This window comes from Vulpes vulpes, chromosome 11, assembly GCF_048418805.1.
Source record: "Vulpes vulpes isolate BD-2025 chromosome 11, VulVul3, whole genome shotgun sequence".
Lineage (NCBI taxonomy): Eukaryota > Metazoa > Chordata > Mammalia > Carnivora > Canidae > Vulpes > Vulpes vulpes.
In genome coordinates this window covers 53,674,533-53,692,216 of record NC_132790.1, presented here as the reverse complement: position 1 = coordinate 53,692,216, position 17,684 = coordinate 53,674,533, and the positions used below count along the sequence as shown (strand labels likewise).

At 35.5% G+C, this 17,684-nt stretch overlaps 1 protein-coding gene across 5 annotated transcripts in view; it reads left to right on the top strand.

The window, feature by feature from the left end:
- SNRK (SNF related kinase) overlaps positions 1 to 17,684 on the top strand; it is a 55,945-nt gene that overhangs the window by 3,936 nt on the left and 34,325 nt on the right. For 2 of the 5 annotated variants that reach the window (XM_072726291.1, XM_026016323.2), the window contains exons 2-3: positions 9,641 to 9,702; positions 12,871 to 13,565. In XM_072726291.1, the coding sequence (XP_072582392.1) occupies positions 12,977 to 13,565 (589 nt within the window). In that variant the 5' untranslated portion in view covers positions 9,641 to 9,702; positions 12,871 to 12,976. Of the gene's footprint in view, positions 1 to 9,640; positions 9,742 to 12,870; positions 13,566 to 17,684 lie in introns of all 5 variants that reach the window. The other 3 variants (XM_072726290.1, XM_026016322.2, XM_072726292.1) reach the window with 2 other exon arrangements.

The window sequence follows — 17,684 nt, the reverse complement described above, 5'->3', positions numbered from 1 at the left end:
TGTACCCATTTTAATACAGGTGGGCTAAATTTAAACTGTTTTTCAGTCATAGAATTTTGGAACTAGAAGCCAATCTTTCACTTGATCCTAGCATGTAGTAGATGCTCAAGAATGTTTGTCCCTGTCCTTTGTATTTCTGGTCTGAGTGAATGGCACCACTTGCTACCACTCTCTGCTAGAATCATTCTGGATTTCCCTCTTTGCTTTGCCCCCCCCAGGCATTGAGGTCTGAGATTCTACTTCCTAAACATGTCTCGTCCGTTATCTCTCATCATCACTGTCCACATACTGGCTGCCTAAGTGATTTAGGTCATTAAGTGGGACATTTTCAGTAGTCTCTTTATCTGTACCCCAGCTCTAGTCTTACCCTGCCAGGCTGGTCTTCACTTTGCTGTTAGAGTGGTTTGTGTAACTGTCATCTCTGCTTGCCATTCATCTGCTCAGGATTCTTCCTTGGCTGCTGCTGCTTTTTTTTTTTTTTTTTTTTTTTTAGATTTTATTTGTTTATTTATTAGAGAGAGAGAGAGAGAGCGCGTGCGTGAGAGCATAAGGGAGGTGAGGGGTGGGGAGACAGAGAGGGAGAGGCAGACTCCCTGCCGAGCAGGGAGGCAGGGAGCCTGATGTGGGGCTCGATCCCAGGACCCTGGGCTCCTGACCTGAGCTGAAGGCAGATGCTTAACCTGCTTAACCCGACTGAGCTACCCAGGCGCCCCCTTTGGCTTCTTAGTGCCAGCTTTTGTTTGATTATTTAATAATGTGTATCTATATATTTTGAGTAGATATATTATTTTGAGTAGATACTATATATATTTTGAGTAGATACTATACTCAAAATATATAGATATATGGCAGGCCCTGGGATACAGAGCAGAATAAAATGGACATGGGCTTTACACAGACTGAAGTTATCATTTATTTGAGTGGGGACACAGATTATTACTCATGTAATTATATTAACTGCAGTTGTGATAGGGGCCCTGATGGGAAAGGAATGGTGCTGTGAGAAGGTATGGGAGCTGGTGTGCAGGGATGTGTGTGGGTGGGAAAGGACACCTCCTGGAGGTGAACTTTTAGCTGGGCCCTGAAGCCCTCTGGTAAGGGCTCACCAGACCTAAGGAACCGCAGCTGGTTTGTTTGGAATACAAGGCCCCTTGGGTATGTGGTCCCTGCCTACCTGTCTGATCTCGTCTCCTGTGCTCTGTATTATCATCCCAGTCATACTAAGCTCTCTCAGGTCTGTGTGCTGAAAAGCGTCTTCCCCATCATTGCCAATTTCAATTCTTAGCTCAAACAAAATGAATTTCTTCGAGATAACCTCCTATGAACTCCCCTAAGGTAGGTTTTGGAGAAAGAGCAACTCCTTTAGCATATCTGTCTCTGTAAGAGATTGTACAGATCTTGTGGCAGGAATCTTCCTAGTATGTCTTGTAGAGGCATTTAGGGGCAGCTTGATGGGCCTATTAGCAGATATCAAAATAAGGTAGAAAACTAAGTATATAACTCCTCTCAAATATCAGACTCCTGGAAGGAAGGCCAGTTCTGAAAATTTCGGGGGAAAACGGTAGATGATTTTGAGCCTACTCACATCTTGCTAATATATATTATCCTACTTGCCTTCATAATAACTATCTAAGGTGGTGATTATCTTTGTTTTATAGATTAAGATGTGCCTCTTTGTAGAAGTTGAGTAACTTGCTGGGCTCCAGGCCCTATGGTACTCTTTCTACTGCGCTCTGATGCTGCTGTTCATGTCTGCTGAATAAATGAACTTTGATCATTTTTAAAGTGCACCTCTATGGTGAGGGTAATAAGAAAGGTTGACCATGTGGTAGTTTGAAATGAAATGCTGAATCTTAGCACGCTCTCCCAGCTCCTCTCCAATATTCCCTCTCCTCTGTGTACACACCTCTTAGGGCATTATGTTGTCTTTATATGGCGTAGCTAGGGGAAAATGGTCAAATCATAAATTGAACTGGATTTAATACATATTCACCCATGTTGTTTTTTCTTTTTTAGAGAAATTGTATTTTAGATAATGTAAGTTTTATAGTATAATTATTTATGTAAAGTTCATTTCAGATTTAGGACCGTGTACTAACAAATATTCATGGAGACAGTATGAAGCTAGAACGTACTGTATTCATGGATCTTTTTAAAAAATAGTCATAATCCTCAATAGCCTTCTATTTAGTGGACAAAAGCAGAGCGATTAAATTTAAAAGTAAAGTTTAGCTTTCTGTTTTACCTCATTTTCTGCAAGTGAAACGATTCTCTCTTTATTGGTGTAGAGAATTATGAGTGCTACTAAAGAAATTTGGAATGAGAATATTCATACAGTCTTAGTTTCAGGGCTTGATTTTGTCCTTTGTGCTCCTATTTTATGTGTATTTGCTAATCTTCCTGTAAAGGAAAAGGCTTTTTCAGAAACAAATGGAGAGAATGTAATTTGCAAAGTGTATTAGAATTGCAGTTGGGGAAAGGGTACAGTTTTTATGCAGAAAATAGAACCTCCCTAAATTTATCTGAATTACTTGCTTGGCGTTGGCTGTTCTGTGCTACTGGCTGTTTTTGTCATCACAAAGTTGTATGTAAACACTAAGGTGAAGTTATTTTTAAGGTGCCATTCCATTTTTACATGATCAGTAAATATCTGTCTTTTGAATAGTTATTTGTCTGTAATTTCTTTTTTTTTAAAAGTAGTTTCAAAAAGTCTTTAATGGAATTGTTTGTTAATAATTTTTATTTAGTGAGCGGTGGTGCCAGGGAATTTCCTCCATTTAATCGATTGCTGGGCTAGGTGACTAGCATATCATATCATCACTGGAAGAATGTGAGAAATGTCCAAATTGATTTATTTTATTGCTGTTCTTTCCCTGGGAAAGAAGACAGGCCTAGGTAAAGAGAGGTGTATTGTTGCAGGAAATAATGGAGGGCCCAGGAGTCAGTGGGACCTGGAGTCCAAACCAGGCAGCTCTTAGCTGGGTGTAGGATTGGGGCAAAGTCCTCTTTGTCCCCTGCTTTCTCATCTGTGAAGTGGGTATATTTCCATTGTATTGCTGGTTGGGGGAATAAATGATTAAACAAATATAGAGTTCAGTATGGACATGGATTCCCAGTTGTTACTTTGTTCACTCTTTTTGAGACCTGCATTAAAACAAAACTGAAATTCTAAAGTAAACAGTTGTGGCAGTGAAAGACATTTTTTAAATTTGAAATGAGACAGTCAACTAGTTTTGTTAGGAGACTGGACTTAATTTCTATATAAACCTATTTACGTTTGTAGTAGGTTTTTAGGAAAGTAGTATGGGTGATAATGAGAAAGGTCTAATCTAAGTCAAAACAAAATTGGTGTTTTATGAAACTTTAAAGTGGACAGTGAACTTTTTAAAATTGGTTTAAATTCTCTAACGACTTTATTTGTATGTTGCATTTATGTTACTACCTAAAAAGTTTTTTTCTTTTGAGACCTCTTATCAGCTCTGTGATTAGAAGCTGCTTCTGTGCATTTTTAACTCTCTAATGACACTTAATTAAACTTAAGTATAATTCAAGGATAGATTTGTGGTGAATTATTGAGTATGGCAAGTTTTCCATTAGTTTTGAGAAAGTAAGAGTTCATCATAGTTGCCTAGATGGTAAGCCATTAGGTATTTTTCAGGATCAAACTTCTTAACCGTACTAACTTACCTCACGTCTACCCCAAATCATAAATTCACCCAAACTGATATTCTCCTTTCCAAAGCCAGCCAGCCATGTGCATGCTCTGCTGCCTCTCTCTCCCCCGCTTTCAGGAATGGTGTTCCACTGCTCCCTCTTGAAGGGTAAGCTCTGGTCTGTGGGCTGTCCTGTTCTTGGGGATCCTGCCTTGTTAGTGTCCTCTGCTCTTCCTTTGGCACTCCTCACCCAGGCTAACCTGTGTAGTTGTTTATTTTTTTATATGTAGATAACATTTGTAAGGTTATAAAGGACAGAGACTGTTGTGTTTCTACACAATTAAGGCTCAAATATTTGCTAATGAAAATAGACTTGGTGATCCTGTTCCTTCCTCAGTCTGAAGGAATATTGCATACCTTGTCCCTTATGGGAAGCAAAATATTTCCTTGAATATGTCTTGTTTATTAAGATGACATAAATAGGTTTTAGATAATGTATTTTTAGGGAAATTAGTCTTTTCATAGATCTCAGAAAATTGAAAATTACACACAGAAGAGTCAAAATTTTAATAAACTGTTTTAGATTGTAAAAGCAGCACACATTCACTGCCAAAAATTTGAAAAGAACAGGAAAGCTTAAAGAGAAAAAAAATTCTATAATCTTACCAACTTAACATTTTGGTAATTTTAAAATATATATGCAGACAAATTAAATGCTTTTTTAAAAAAATTGAGATCATGCCATGAAATTTGGTATATGAATTTTTTAACTTAACATTTTATTGTGAGAATTTCCCCATGAGATTAAATAGCCTCAAAATATGACTGCATAGTGTTAATGTTAGGTGTACTGTGATTTAATTGTTTTCTTTTGCAGACCTTTAGATTATTTCTATTTTTTTGTACATATAGATATCACTGAACATTGTTGAGTGTAAAAATTTTCAACAACTTTATTTCTTCAAGATGCAAATCTAGTAGTGAGATTATTAAATCAAGGTGAGTATTTTAAGGCTCTTGATGTATATATTGCCACATTGCTTTTCAGAAATTTCAGAAATTAAATTTTTAGAAATCAGATAATTTTAGTCTTAACAATATGAGAATCTCAAATGATGTAGCCTTTTAAGTCAAAGTCAATGTAATGTTAAGTATCAGTATTTTTGTTTATAGGTTTATTTTTTTTTTCTGTTCCAGTATTCTTTTTTGACCATTTTTTAATGACCATCTTCATCACAAATCAGCAGGGAAAGAAAAGACGGGGAGTGAAAATGAGTACTGATAGCATTTTAATAAAAGTTTGGAAGAAAGATTTAGATTATTGGGGGGCACTTGACGGGATGAGCACTGGGTGTTATTCTGTATGTTGGTAAATTGAACACCAATAAAAAATAAATTTATTAAAAAAAAATAAATAAAAAATAAAAAAAAAATTAGATTATTAAGTTTTTGAATTCTCCAAACTTCCAATTTCTCTTGTCTTCCTGGCAACAAAGAGTAATTGTGGATTAGCTTTATTTATTTTGGAGTAACTTTTACATACTGCTTTTGCTCAAGTCATTATTACATGGGTGTGTTATACCAGGCTGTCACCAGAAATGGTGACACATTTAGCATTTTTTATCATTTTAACAAGAGGCAGATTCTGTTTAGGAATTTAAACTTATCATCTGCACTGCTGGTCCTGATTGTGTGGTTTGGATGTTAACCTCTTTCTTTTTACAAATAATTAGTACTACTCTACATCAGTTAATAAATCGCCTGACTCCCGGATACATTAAATTCCTTGATATATCCTGGACCATTGCTAGTTTCACTTAGAGAAAATAAGGATTATGTAAACCAACGCTTCATGAGATTGATCTATATCTGTGACCCAGTCGCTGTCTGAAGAGCCGAACAGTCCTTTCAGCCTGCCATTCCTGGTCACTTTGGTTGCTCCCCGTCCATTAAAATTGAGTGCTTGGAAGAGTACTTGCAGAATATACTTGAGTAGGCAGTTACCTTCCCTTGGAAAATACTTTCCTAGACATTTGGAGGTACAATTTTGCCTATTTGGACATTTCTCATAAGAAATAATTTAACCAGGATGCCTGAGTGGCTCATTGTTGAGCGTCTGCCTTCATTCAGCTCAGGGCATGATCCTGGAATCTGGATTGAGTCCCGCCTCGGGCTCCCTGCATGGAACCTGCTTTTCCCTCTGCTTGTGTCTCTGCCTCTCTCTCTCTCCCTGTCTCTCATGAATAGATAAATCTTTTTTTTTTTTTTTTAAGAATTTAACCTTTTAATTTGTAATTTCCAATCTTGAATCCATCCAGTGAGTGCAGCCTGATAACCACATAATAGTATATGATAACTACACTGTAATATCCAGCCAATCCAGTGAAAAACTCTGATCCTTCCATAACTTAGGACCTCTTGGCCTATTTGTGGTTTCTTCATCTTTGATTTATGGCTTATATTGGTAACTCCCAGGAGGAGGAGTGCTATTCTAGAAATGTAGAATATTGTTTATTTTGGATAAAGGGAACAGCAGTGGCAACTGCATGTAGGATTGTGTTTATTTTGCTTGACCAGGAGGTTGTTGATATTCTCGGAGGATTTAGTCTACTGTCTTCCTTTCATCCTATGCCATTTTTGTTATGGTATCTGAAATTTCAGCAGTAAAATCGGGGAGGTAGTATTCACTGAGACAGTGTTAATTCCTCCACTTAGTTTTTCTATCAGCATGCAGTTTAGCATTTACCATGAGTAAAAATTACAGTTTGCATTTTTGGTATTTGTAAAAGATAACCAGAATATTTCCATATGTAAGAAGCTTAAATGCAGTTTTAGTGTGTCTTTGCAAAAAGTCCTCAAGAGCATTCATTGGCACAGATTTTTTTTTTTTTTAAAGCACTTAATTTTGGGAGAGGTTTTACATATTTTAAATATTGGTGGTCCGATTTTAGGAGGAAATTTATAATATCCCAAGTAAAATGTAGGAAAACACATGGCCCTTTTTGTTCCATTCCTCTACTTTCTCATGCTGTGGATTGGGCATGCAGAGCTACCTTTGTTCAGTATTCTGTTTTGTCCTCCCCAAAGATGTGAGTAGGAGACATTTGTTTGATACACAGACCACACTGCAGTGGTGGTGATGTCAGTGAAAATCTGAAAGTGAATTTCGAGAAGAATAACAGGGCGAATTTCAAATTGACAGTAGATTTAACAGAGGCTGGTTCTACAAGTGTTTTCAGCAGCTTGCGAAATGTGTGTAGGGCCACCCACTCTTCCTTCCTCTTCTCCAGCCACACCCATACACTTCAGTTTGCTTCTCTTTAGAGTTGGGAGGATATCAGTATATTCTTGCAACATATACTGGGAGTTGTTTCTCAAACATGAATTTCCATATTATAAACACTTTTGACTAGTTGGCTGGTTTCATTTAGGTCCAGCCTAGTTATGTGCTTGTGTGACTGCTTTAGAATAGCCTAATTTAGTGGTTTTGCTGTTTTAAAAGATGTCATATTTGTTATGTAGCCATTAAAAATACTGATATGCAAGCAAGTGCATGGGAAAATGTTCATTATATAAAGTAGAGGAAAAAGTAGTATCAAACTTCATATTCAGTATCTTAGCTTTGTAAAGAAATGTAGGTATAAAGGATATGTATTCATAGCTGAAGAGAGGTTAGCTTAGATGAAATTACAGGTGATTTCTCTATCCCCACCCCCAGATTGTGCTTTTCTACATTTTCCAAATTTTCTAAAGTGAATTTGTATCAACTTGTTTTGTAGAGAGAATTACTTTTAAAATGTTATAGACCTGTTTCTCTTTCTGTTCCTATGTTTGCATATATTACATTTTATTTAAAAAGTTGTGTCTGAGCATATATTACATGAAGAAAATAATTGGAAAGGCTGTGTACCAAACTGTTAACAGAGATTGTCCCAGAGAATAGAAAAATTGATGTTTTGAAAAAAATTTCTCTCTTTTTGCCAGTTTATATGTTCTAATTGTATATTTTCCTATATTGTACAGGTATTTCTTTCATAACTTCATCATAGAAATAAAATACTAAAATGAATGAAAGTAATACATCAGGCAAAAAAAGACTAGAAGACATAAAGTTATGTATAGAATGATCACATCTTTGTAAAACAGAATAAAGAAGAAGCTGTATGTAAATATTTGCAGAAAGATCGCCAAAATACTGATAGTTTTTATCGTCAGTGGTAGGGCTATGGATGCCTTTTTATTCTTTCTACTTCTAGTCTGTATTTTCCAGATTTTCTGCAAGAATGTATTACTTTTAGAAGGAAAAAATGTGAAGGAACATTTAGTTCTTTTTAAAAAGGTAGATTTGAAAGAAGGTCATCTTGATATAATTTTAAAAGCAAATACTTAGCTTTTGTGGGATGTTTTATTGAAAAATCAGGGGGATTCCTGGGTGGCTCAGCGGTTTGGTCCCTGCCTTCGGCTCAGGGCGTGATCCTGGAGTCCAGGGAGAATCGAGTCCCACATCGGGCTCCCTGCCTAGAGCCTGCTTCTCCCTCTGCCTGTGTCTCTGCCTCTCTCTGTGTCTCTCATGAATAAATAAAATCTTAAAAAAAAAAAAAAAAAAGAAAGAAAAGAAAAATCATCATGCTTTGATGCCCAACTAGAGATAGTATTTTCTTTATGTAACAGTCATACCTCAGTCATTTTCAATTTAATACATTTTAGGAAACTGAACAGATCAGTAAATTCATTCTCTTGAAGTAGGGTGGAAGAATTTCTACCTGCATGAGAGAGAATGCCATCATTTTAACAATGATGGTGGTAACCAGTGTTTACTGTTTATTCTCTGCCCAGCTTAATTCTAAACACTTATCCTATACTAACTCATTTAATTTTCACCACGACCTATGAAGTTGTATCCTTACTACTAACATTTTCTAACGAGGAAACGGATCGTAGAGTCGAGTTTTGCTGAGGTCCCGTGGCTAGTGATAGGTGGAGTGGGATTCATATCCAGTCATTGGTGCTCAGAACCAGTCAGTGCTCACCTGCACCAGACTACCACACTGCCTTGCCTAGAGACTGAGTGGTAGAAGGAGAGAAGCAGGCAAGGCTAATGTCAGGAGCTACCAATCCCACTTGCTACTGAACGTGGAGGTAAGCGTCCAGGGTTCACCTGTCTCTAGATGTGGGCCTGTGCCCATGACCTGGCCCTGTTTGTGAGCTTAATGATTACCTGGATGCTCACCTTTAGTGTGTTGTGTAAATTGCCTCGGCCTAGTATGAATGTTTAGGCCTTTCAGTATTTGTGGGACATTTCAGTGTTGTGGAAAGGACCATAAAGCCTTTATTCTCACAGTATTCTCACCATGCCAGACTTATATATCAGTGATCTGTTCACATTCTCTGTTTGTAGTGATAGTTTCTTTTTTACTATTGAATTGGAATCTTCTGCTTTATGTGTTCTCAGATGCTGGCCTTATGATTGATTTCTGCTGACTTGCTAGAAGGTTGTGTGTTGTAAAGGTGGGAGTGAGTGTTTCATGAGCTGTCAAGGGTTCCTACAGGCACGCTAGGCTTGGAAACTAGCCTAGGCAGGATTGGAGTTGCCCACTGCTGCTGATCCGGCAAGTTGAGCCTCATTGTGCCTAGCTTGCAGGCTCTTAGTGATGGTCCACAAAATGTGGATTTGGTGTCTGTTACCCAGAAAGCATTTAGAAAACGGTCAGTTCACTGTTGTTCATGATTATTGTTTCCTCCTCCACTTAGTGGAATGGTCTGACTGGGCCACCTCGAACAATCTCTGTGAAATTCCTGTTCACTCACGATTGTTTGAGTGGGTTGTAATTCACAGAGGGAGAAAGATGATGGGAGAGGAGACTGGGTCACTAAGGACAAATTTACCATTTTTATATGTTTGTCTGGATCCAGCCTTAGGGTGTATATTTTGACTTTAAGCAGTTGAATAGAACTAAACTAAAATCTCCTCCTGTATTTTCTTTTAGGAAAAAGAAGCAACTAACAAAACACAGTGGTAACAAGGATTATTCAGTATGTGGTTTGCAGGGTATGTGCTGGAGCCATTGCAAAGTCACCTGTACTTTATGTAAGCCACATCTTAGAATTTGACATTGTTGTTTAGAGTGACTGAAGATCCTCAAAGATAAAAAATTTAGTTATTTCTTATGCTAACACAAAATGCACTTGATGGTAGGATTGCTTAGTGGACTCGTACTTAAAAAGATGTTCAATAACAAGGATCTTTTTCCTTCTCACCTTCAGTTAATCATAATGTCCTGTTTTTAGTGTATAATTATAGTTTCATAGACCCTGGAAAGGGATATGTGTACAAAACAAAGTACAAAAAGAGTAAATTTCTTGATAGTGAAAGTGATTATTATTTGACTCTAGGGTAGTCTCATTGTGAAGAGACCTCCTTTGATTCTTTCCCATCAACTTGTTAGTGGATTCAAAACCTAATTAATTTAATTAAATTGAGATTTATTTCTAAAATCTGATTTATATGCCACTTTATAAAAATCTGTCTAAACTAAAGCGATAGATGAAAAAAACCAAATATTTTAAAATTTGGGGGTGGCTTGAAATTGTTCTGAAAGCTTAAGTTGCATTTGCAAGCTTGTACAACAGAAACATAGACTCAGGTAGAATTTTAAAACTAATCACTGCCCTTATAATTAATCAAAATTAAGATTTAAAGATAGTTTTCTGCTCCCTGGAATTAGCGTAGAGTTTCTATTTTTGAAAATAAAATATGCCTGAATTGAATTTTCTTTTGGGGAACTACTCTTCAAATAAAGCAATATCTTGCCACTCTGATTTTCCTGTTAATCCCATTAAAATTATTAGCTCAGATGACAAGATAGATAATACACAGTATGGAAGAAATTTGCTTTTTCTCCAATACCTGTACATAGTACTGGTTTCTTGTTTTAAAAATCTTTGAGAAACAGGGTTAATTTAGTTTGGTTTTGAAATTGGTTTGCAGAAACAGTATAGCATAGTTGTTAAAAGCACAGATATTGAGGTTAGGTAGCCCTAGGTTTAAATCCTATCTTTTACACTCTGCCCTGTTAGCCAGCGCCAAGTGACTTAACCATTTCTTTGCCTTAAAATGGGGCTAATAATCCTTATCTCTGAGGGCAATTGTAAGGATTAGTTACAATTAATATAAATAATATAATTATTATAATTATAAATAAAATATAAAATTCATAAAATTTATATATTATTTTATATATTTTATATATTATATATATTATATTATATTTATATTTATACATTATTATAGTATATATTTATATATATTATATATAAATATATATTATATTTATACATATTTATATTTTATATATTTTATATATTATATATTATATATTTTATTTATGATTATAAATAAAATATAAATTTTATAAAAATATAAATAAAATATAAATAAAAAAGGATAATATAAAGCATTTGGTATATAAATGGCATATTATACTTAGTGAATGGTAGTTTATATTTACAGTAATTACTAAAATGTAAAAAAATTAATAAACATACTAACGTTGGCTCTTTAAGCACACGCACACATGTGTGCACGTGCGCTCTCTCTGTGTATATATATATATATATATATATATGTATGTATTTTGAGGTGACCCCAGATATGTGTTTGAGATCATTTTAATTTGCATGTGAGAATAACTTTATGCCTCTTTTATTGTTGGTACTTTAACTCTCCAGATATTATCCTAAATGTAACATCATTTAGAGTGGTTAAATATTTATAAAGAAGATGGGCTTTGAAATAAAAATTCAGTTTGAATCTTAGTTGTAGCACTTTGATTCATTTTGCACAAATACATATAGTAGGCTTTTAATAAATGTCAGTTTTTCTTCTGTTCCTTTAAGCAAAAATGAGATCTAATGAAATGTAATGCATGCGCTTTAAAATTTAAAAAACTCCTCATTTTATGTACAATTTACTTTTGGGGGGTATTTTTCATCTAAGTGGCAGTAGATAAAAAGTACTTAATAAAACAACTGGAAACATGTATTAGAAAAGGTTTCATGGAGGGGAGGGTATACACTCATAGGACAGAGCTAGTCTTGGGAAGTGGCTGTATTCCTCTTTGAATTTTGCTATAATTCTACTAAATTTGAGTCAGAAAAAGTAATAGCGAGAGTTGAATTTGTGAGATTTAAAGTGATGTCTTAAATTTAAAATTTGTATAATTTTATACATTTGTTTTTCTGAGGGTCATTTATAAAAGTCTTTTTCTGTATTTAGAGTTTATAAAGGTTTAGAATTTTAAATGCCATATGAGATATGGTCTTTAAAACCAAATGGTCTTTAAAGTGGTTTAAGAATGCATGCATGTTTGTTTTTGAAATTTAGTCAGATCATGGTGGGTTATGTTTGAGAGTTGGAAAACTGTAATACAGATAAGCATAACTGATAAGTCCAAAGATTACCAGTCCGCAAACATTTATTAAGCAACTACTGTGTGTCAGATATTGTTCTAGGCACTAGTGACACAAGAGCAAAAAATTCCCCTGTAAGCATTTTAAAAAGAGGTTGAATTTCAAAATTTAATAAACTGTTGATTACTTGATATATCTAAAACACTCTTCAGGGGAGGGTAGAAGGAAAAAAATAGAATTTTAGAGTCCTCAGGACCCTCGCAGTCTTAAGATGGGGATGGTATATACAAAAACCTATGGAATAAGACCACACGGATGTCCTGAACTGCTGGGGAGATGTGGAGTAGGGAAGGTAATTTCAGCTGGGAGGGTTAGAGGAGGCTTCATTAAAGGACTTTGTACTTAAAGGAAATAGTGCTAGCTTTGGAATAACAGGAAAAAGTTGTTTGGTTTCTGTCCAAATGTTTATTGTTTTTCCCTTTTTGCCAATTCTTGACTTACTTTTTAAGACACTAATTGAAATTACTTTTGGAAAAATTTTTTTAAACATAGTTTATCAGACTTGCCAGCTTTTTTATTTGACATCACCAAAAACTTGTTTCAACTAATTTTTTTCAGCTTGCAAAATTTAATATGGCATTTAAATTCTCAACCTTTGTAACATAAACCCAAAATATATAAATAGGTTCTTATAAATGGCCCTTACTCATTTTATGTCTCTGTTTACTGCAGGCTTCTCTTAAAAAAGAGAAAGCTATAAAAGAAAAAGCTACAGAACCTTAATTTTATTTCTCCTCTTGTTTTGTAGATGTTCATGACGGCATTGAAAATGAATTCCTTATTTTCACCAGATACTCTTATATGAGAAGATCTATTTCAAACAGTCTAGATCTGTTTCCTTCTGTTGGACCAGCATGGCAGGATTCAAGCGAGGATATGATGGAAAGATTGCTGGATTATATGATCTGGATAAAACCTTGGGTCGAGGTCATTTTGCAGTGGTTAAACTTGCCAGGCATGTCTTTACAGGTGAAAAAGTAGCAGTAAAAGTTATTGACAAGACAAAATTGGACACTTTAGCTACTGGCCATCTTTTCCAAGAAGTGAGATGCATGAAACTAGTGCAGCATCCCAACATTGTACGCCTTTATGAAGTTATTGACACTCAGACCAAACTATATCTTATTCTAGAACTTGGGGATGGAGGAGATATGTTCGATTACATAATGAAACACGAAGAGGGACTTAATGAAGATTTGGCTAAGAAGTACTTTGCTCAGATTGTTCATGCTATATCTTATTGCCATAAACTCCATGTAGTTCACAGAGACTTAAAACCAGAGAATGTGGTCTTCTTTGAAAAACAAGGTCTTGTAAAATTGACAGACTTTGGTTTCAGCAACAAATTTCAACCAGGGAAGAAGCTCACCACAAGCTGTGGATCTCTTGCATATTCTGCTCCAGAAATTCTGCTTGGTGATGAGTATGATGCACCTGCAGTAGGTAGGTAACCTTCTTCCAGTATTTGCCCACTTGAATTCCACCAGCTAGAGCATAGTTGGTCAAATTGGTTGTTGTTTATCTGAAAATAATTTTTTAAGGGACTTTCTTAAATGCATCGTAATTAACAGATTGGGTTTCATGAATACCATACATGCCTACAGCTGGCACTCAGTTTGTTTTACTCTTTAGATGGCAAATGTCTAAAATATATTTGTCAGCACAGAGAAAAGTGAGTAAGTTATCATTTAAGGTAACCATCATGTACTTATTATAATTCTTTTGCAGGTCTGAGAACATTTCCTATTTTCTTAGATTCTTCTGGTAGCACCCCTCATCAGCTTTTTCCTATGCATATCCTTTAACAGTCATTGAGACTCATATTGGAAGGGTACTATGAATATTACAGTTCATTATGAAGAATTTGGTCATGGGAATCATTTATTAATTGTGACCTTGAAGAGTACACTTGATTTCTGCTTTATTTCCTCATCCATGGAATAGAATTGGATCAGATAGAGGTATCACATCCCAGGTTATCATGTTTACTGTCTATCTCATTGTACAAGACATACAGACACCTGCTGAATGGTGGATTCCAGAATCTTGGTAGCCCCTGGCATTCCCAATTACCCCGTCTTCAGTCCAACACATGATTGTGTTCTGTCTTGTCATGAATTATCTACCTGGGGTGGAAGTGTTTACTGCTTTTCAGCTTGTGTCAGCTTTATCCCTTGGGATTATATCTGTTTTGAAGGTCATATAGGAATTTATTAATAATTTTTAAGGATTTGTGAAGTTGAAGGTGTGGTCAGCTTCTATAACTTTTAGTTTAATCTTGGAACAGTGTGCCTTAATACTACATGTGTGTGATATCTTCATAGATAGCACTCTTCCATTTGGCTTCTCATCATTTGAAGTGCATGTTACAGAAGATGAAAGACACACGTTGAAGAGCACATTGAAGAGTGCTGATTTTTATACTGAATATTCTGTAAACCAAGACACTGCTTTTCATGTTAGACTGTTCTGGAAAAGACAGGGTTATTGAATGGTTCCTGCCCACTATAAATAACAAGGCTTCACTAAAACATTTCATTAGAATATTTGAGTCAGAGATTTTTGATGAGTGGAGCAGGTCTAATCAGAAAGGGAAGCCAAGAATTAACAGAAGAGGAAACAAATGTCTGAAGGTGAAAATGATGTTCAACTTCACTAATAATCAGGGTAGATAAAACCAAGATCAGATACTGTTTCATACTTTTCACGTTGGGAAGAACTAAAGTCAGACAAATCCAAGTGCAGGTAAGACTATAGATCATCGGGGGGATCCCTGGGTGGCGCAGCGGTTTGGCGCCTGCCTTTGGCCCAGGGTGCGATCCTGGAGACCCAGGATCGAATCCCACATCGGGCTCCTGGTGCATGGAGCCTGCTTCTCCCTCTGCCTATGTCTCTGCCTCTCTCTCTCTCTCTCTGTGTGACTATCATAAATAAATAAAAATTTAAAAAAAAGACTATAGATCATCGGGAACTCTTGTAGTATACAGAAGACAGTTTGTCAGTGTCTACTAAAGTTAAAGATTTACACAACCCTGAGACCCAGCAGTTCTCTTCCTGTGTACACATCCTAGAGATGCTCTCACTCTTGTGATTTTCCAAGAATTTTTTTTTTTAAGATTTTGTTTATTTATGAGAGAGAGAGAGAGACAGAGACAGAGACAGAGACATGGGCAGAGGGAGAAGCAGGCCCCCTGTGGGGAACCCAGTGCAGGACTTGATCACAGGACACTGGGATCATGACCTGAGCCAAAGGTGGATGCTCAACCACTGAGCCACCCAGGCTTCCCTCAAAGAATTTTTTTTTTTTTTAAGATTTTATTTATTTACTCATGAGACACACAGGGGGGGGCGGGGGTAGAGACACAGGCAGAAGGAGAAGCAGGCTCCATGCAAGGAGCCCAATGTGGGACTCAATCCTGGGTCTCCAGGATTCCCCCCGGTGCCGAAAGCAGACGCCCAACTGCTGAGCCACCCAGGCGTCACTCAAAAGAATGTTTTTAACAGCATTATTGTGTATTCATCAGTAGGGGAATACTTGTTTGATATTCATACAATGAAATTGGTGAAAATTAATGAACTTTGTATGTCATCATGGCTGGAGTTCACAAACAGAATGTTTAAAAAAAGGAAATTAGTAAGAGAGTACTTACAGTATTAAACACTTATATAAAAGTTTGAAACAAATAAACAGTGTTATATTATTTAGGGGTAAATGGACATGTAGTAAAGTACTGAAGAATGCATGAGGTCAAAATAGTTACTTCAGAAGGGCAGGCATACCTAGAGGGAGGGTTTCAGTTGTATTAGTGTTATTTATTTCCTGACTTGGGTGGTAGGTACATAGGTATGCACTCTAATGTTCTTTTTTTTTTCCTTACAAATATTGCCTAATAACACTTTTAAAAAGGGAAAAGGAAAGTGTCTGGAATGATGCTTACCAGTTCGATAAATGGTTGGTAAAGTATGAATTGGGTGGAGTTTATGGGTAACTCTGTATTTATTTCAATTTTACGTAATTGTGTAGTTGAGATAAATGCAGAATTCCTTTAAAAAACAAGTGGACAGTAGTCTTTCTGCTAATGTAGTGTTAATTTATTATGCCAGAATCAGTCAGTGATTTTTCACAAATATGTAGTAGCATTAGTAGGGACAAGGATTAATACTGATCTATTACTAAATTATCAGATGTTACTGAATTAAGGAACTTTGGTTCAATTTTATGTGTCTTAGAGTGCACTGATCCCTAACATTGACACTTGGTTCAGGATTGTCTATTATTTTCAAAGAATCAGACTTTGATTTTACGGATTAACTGCACTTCTATTCTCTATGTCATTATTTTTTCTTTCATTGTTACTAATTTTTTCCAGGATCCTTCTGTTTCCCTTTTCTTTTTTTTTACCGTCTTGAATTGAAAGCTTTTTTTCTTTATTGTTATGATTTCTAATATTTAAAGCTGTATGTTGCCCTCTCCTGCAATCTCTGGTAACATCCTGGGGATTTCACTCTGCTGTCATTGCTGAAATTTATCTTTACTGTTTTGTTTCTTGTTTAACTCCAAGGTTCTTTTTTTCTTTTTAAATTAAAACTGGATAGATTGATTTTTCCTTTTAGCTATTTGGTTTTTAACTTCTAATTTTAGTACATTTCAGTCAGTAATGTACACTATATTCTGATTGGTTTTTGTTTTGGAAAGTGTTTTTAGATTTTCTGGGTGGTTTAATATGTAGCGATTTTTGGTGACTATTCCCTTAAAATATTTGTATGTAAAGCATGTACAAAGTTTTTATACATATACATTATTAAGATTGTTAATTATGTATTTTGTTCCTTTGTGTCATGTTTTCATTCTGATGTTATTTTCTAAGGGAATTATGTTAATTTTCTACTCTAATATGAATTTTGTATTTTAATCAACTTTTGCTTATTATATGTTATTTTAAGCTGAATGAGGTATATAAACTTTTATTTAACATGATGTGCTATACACCTTTTATCAATATGAGACTGTGCATTGTTGCCGTGGATTCTATTTTGTCATTTTGTTATAGGATGCACTAGTGTCTTCCCTTAATACTCAGAGTTAATATCCATATCATTCCTTCTGCCCTCCAAACAAGAACTAAATGTAGTTTGCTTTTATTTTCCTTTTAGTTATAGATTTGTAATTTGCTTTTATTACTTAAATACTTTTTTCTGGTTCAGTAATGCTTTAAGATCTGTTGAAGAATGTGGACATATCTTAAAATTGTGTTCTTAAGCATCTTTATTCCATTATTTGACCTAACTTACTACATGTGAAGAGCATCTCAAAATACAATATGAATTTAAAAATGACTAGCTGGTCTATCTGAAAGGCATTGCCTTGTCTTGTGAAAAAGTAGATTAGTAAAACATAAATTGAGACATTTTTGATTGTTAATTTGTGTGTAACTTATAGTTTGTGTAATTTGCCAGTTTTTGGAAATCTTGGCATATTCAACCCAAGAGTTGTGGTTTAGAAGCCACATTGAATTCCTTAAGGCAGTCTGTTCCTTGCTCTGCTTTAGCATGATGAAGAAA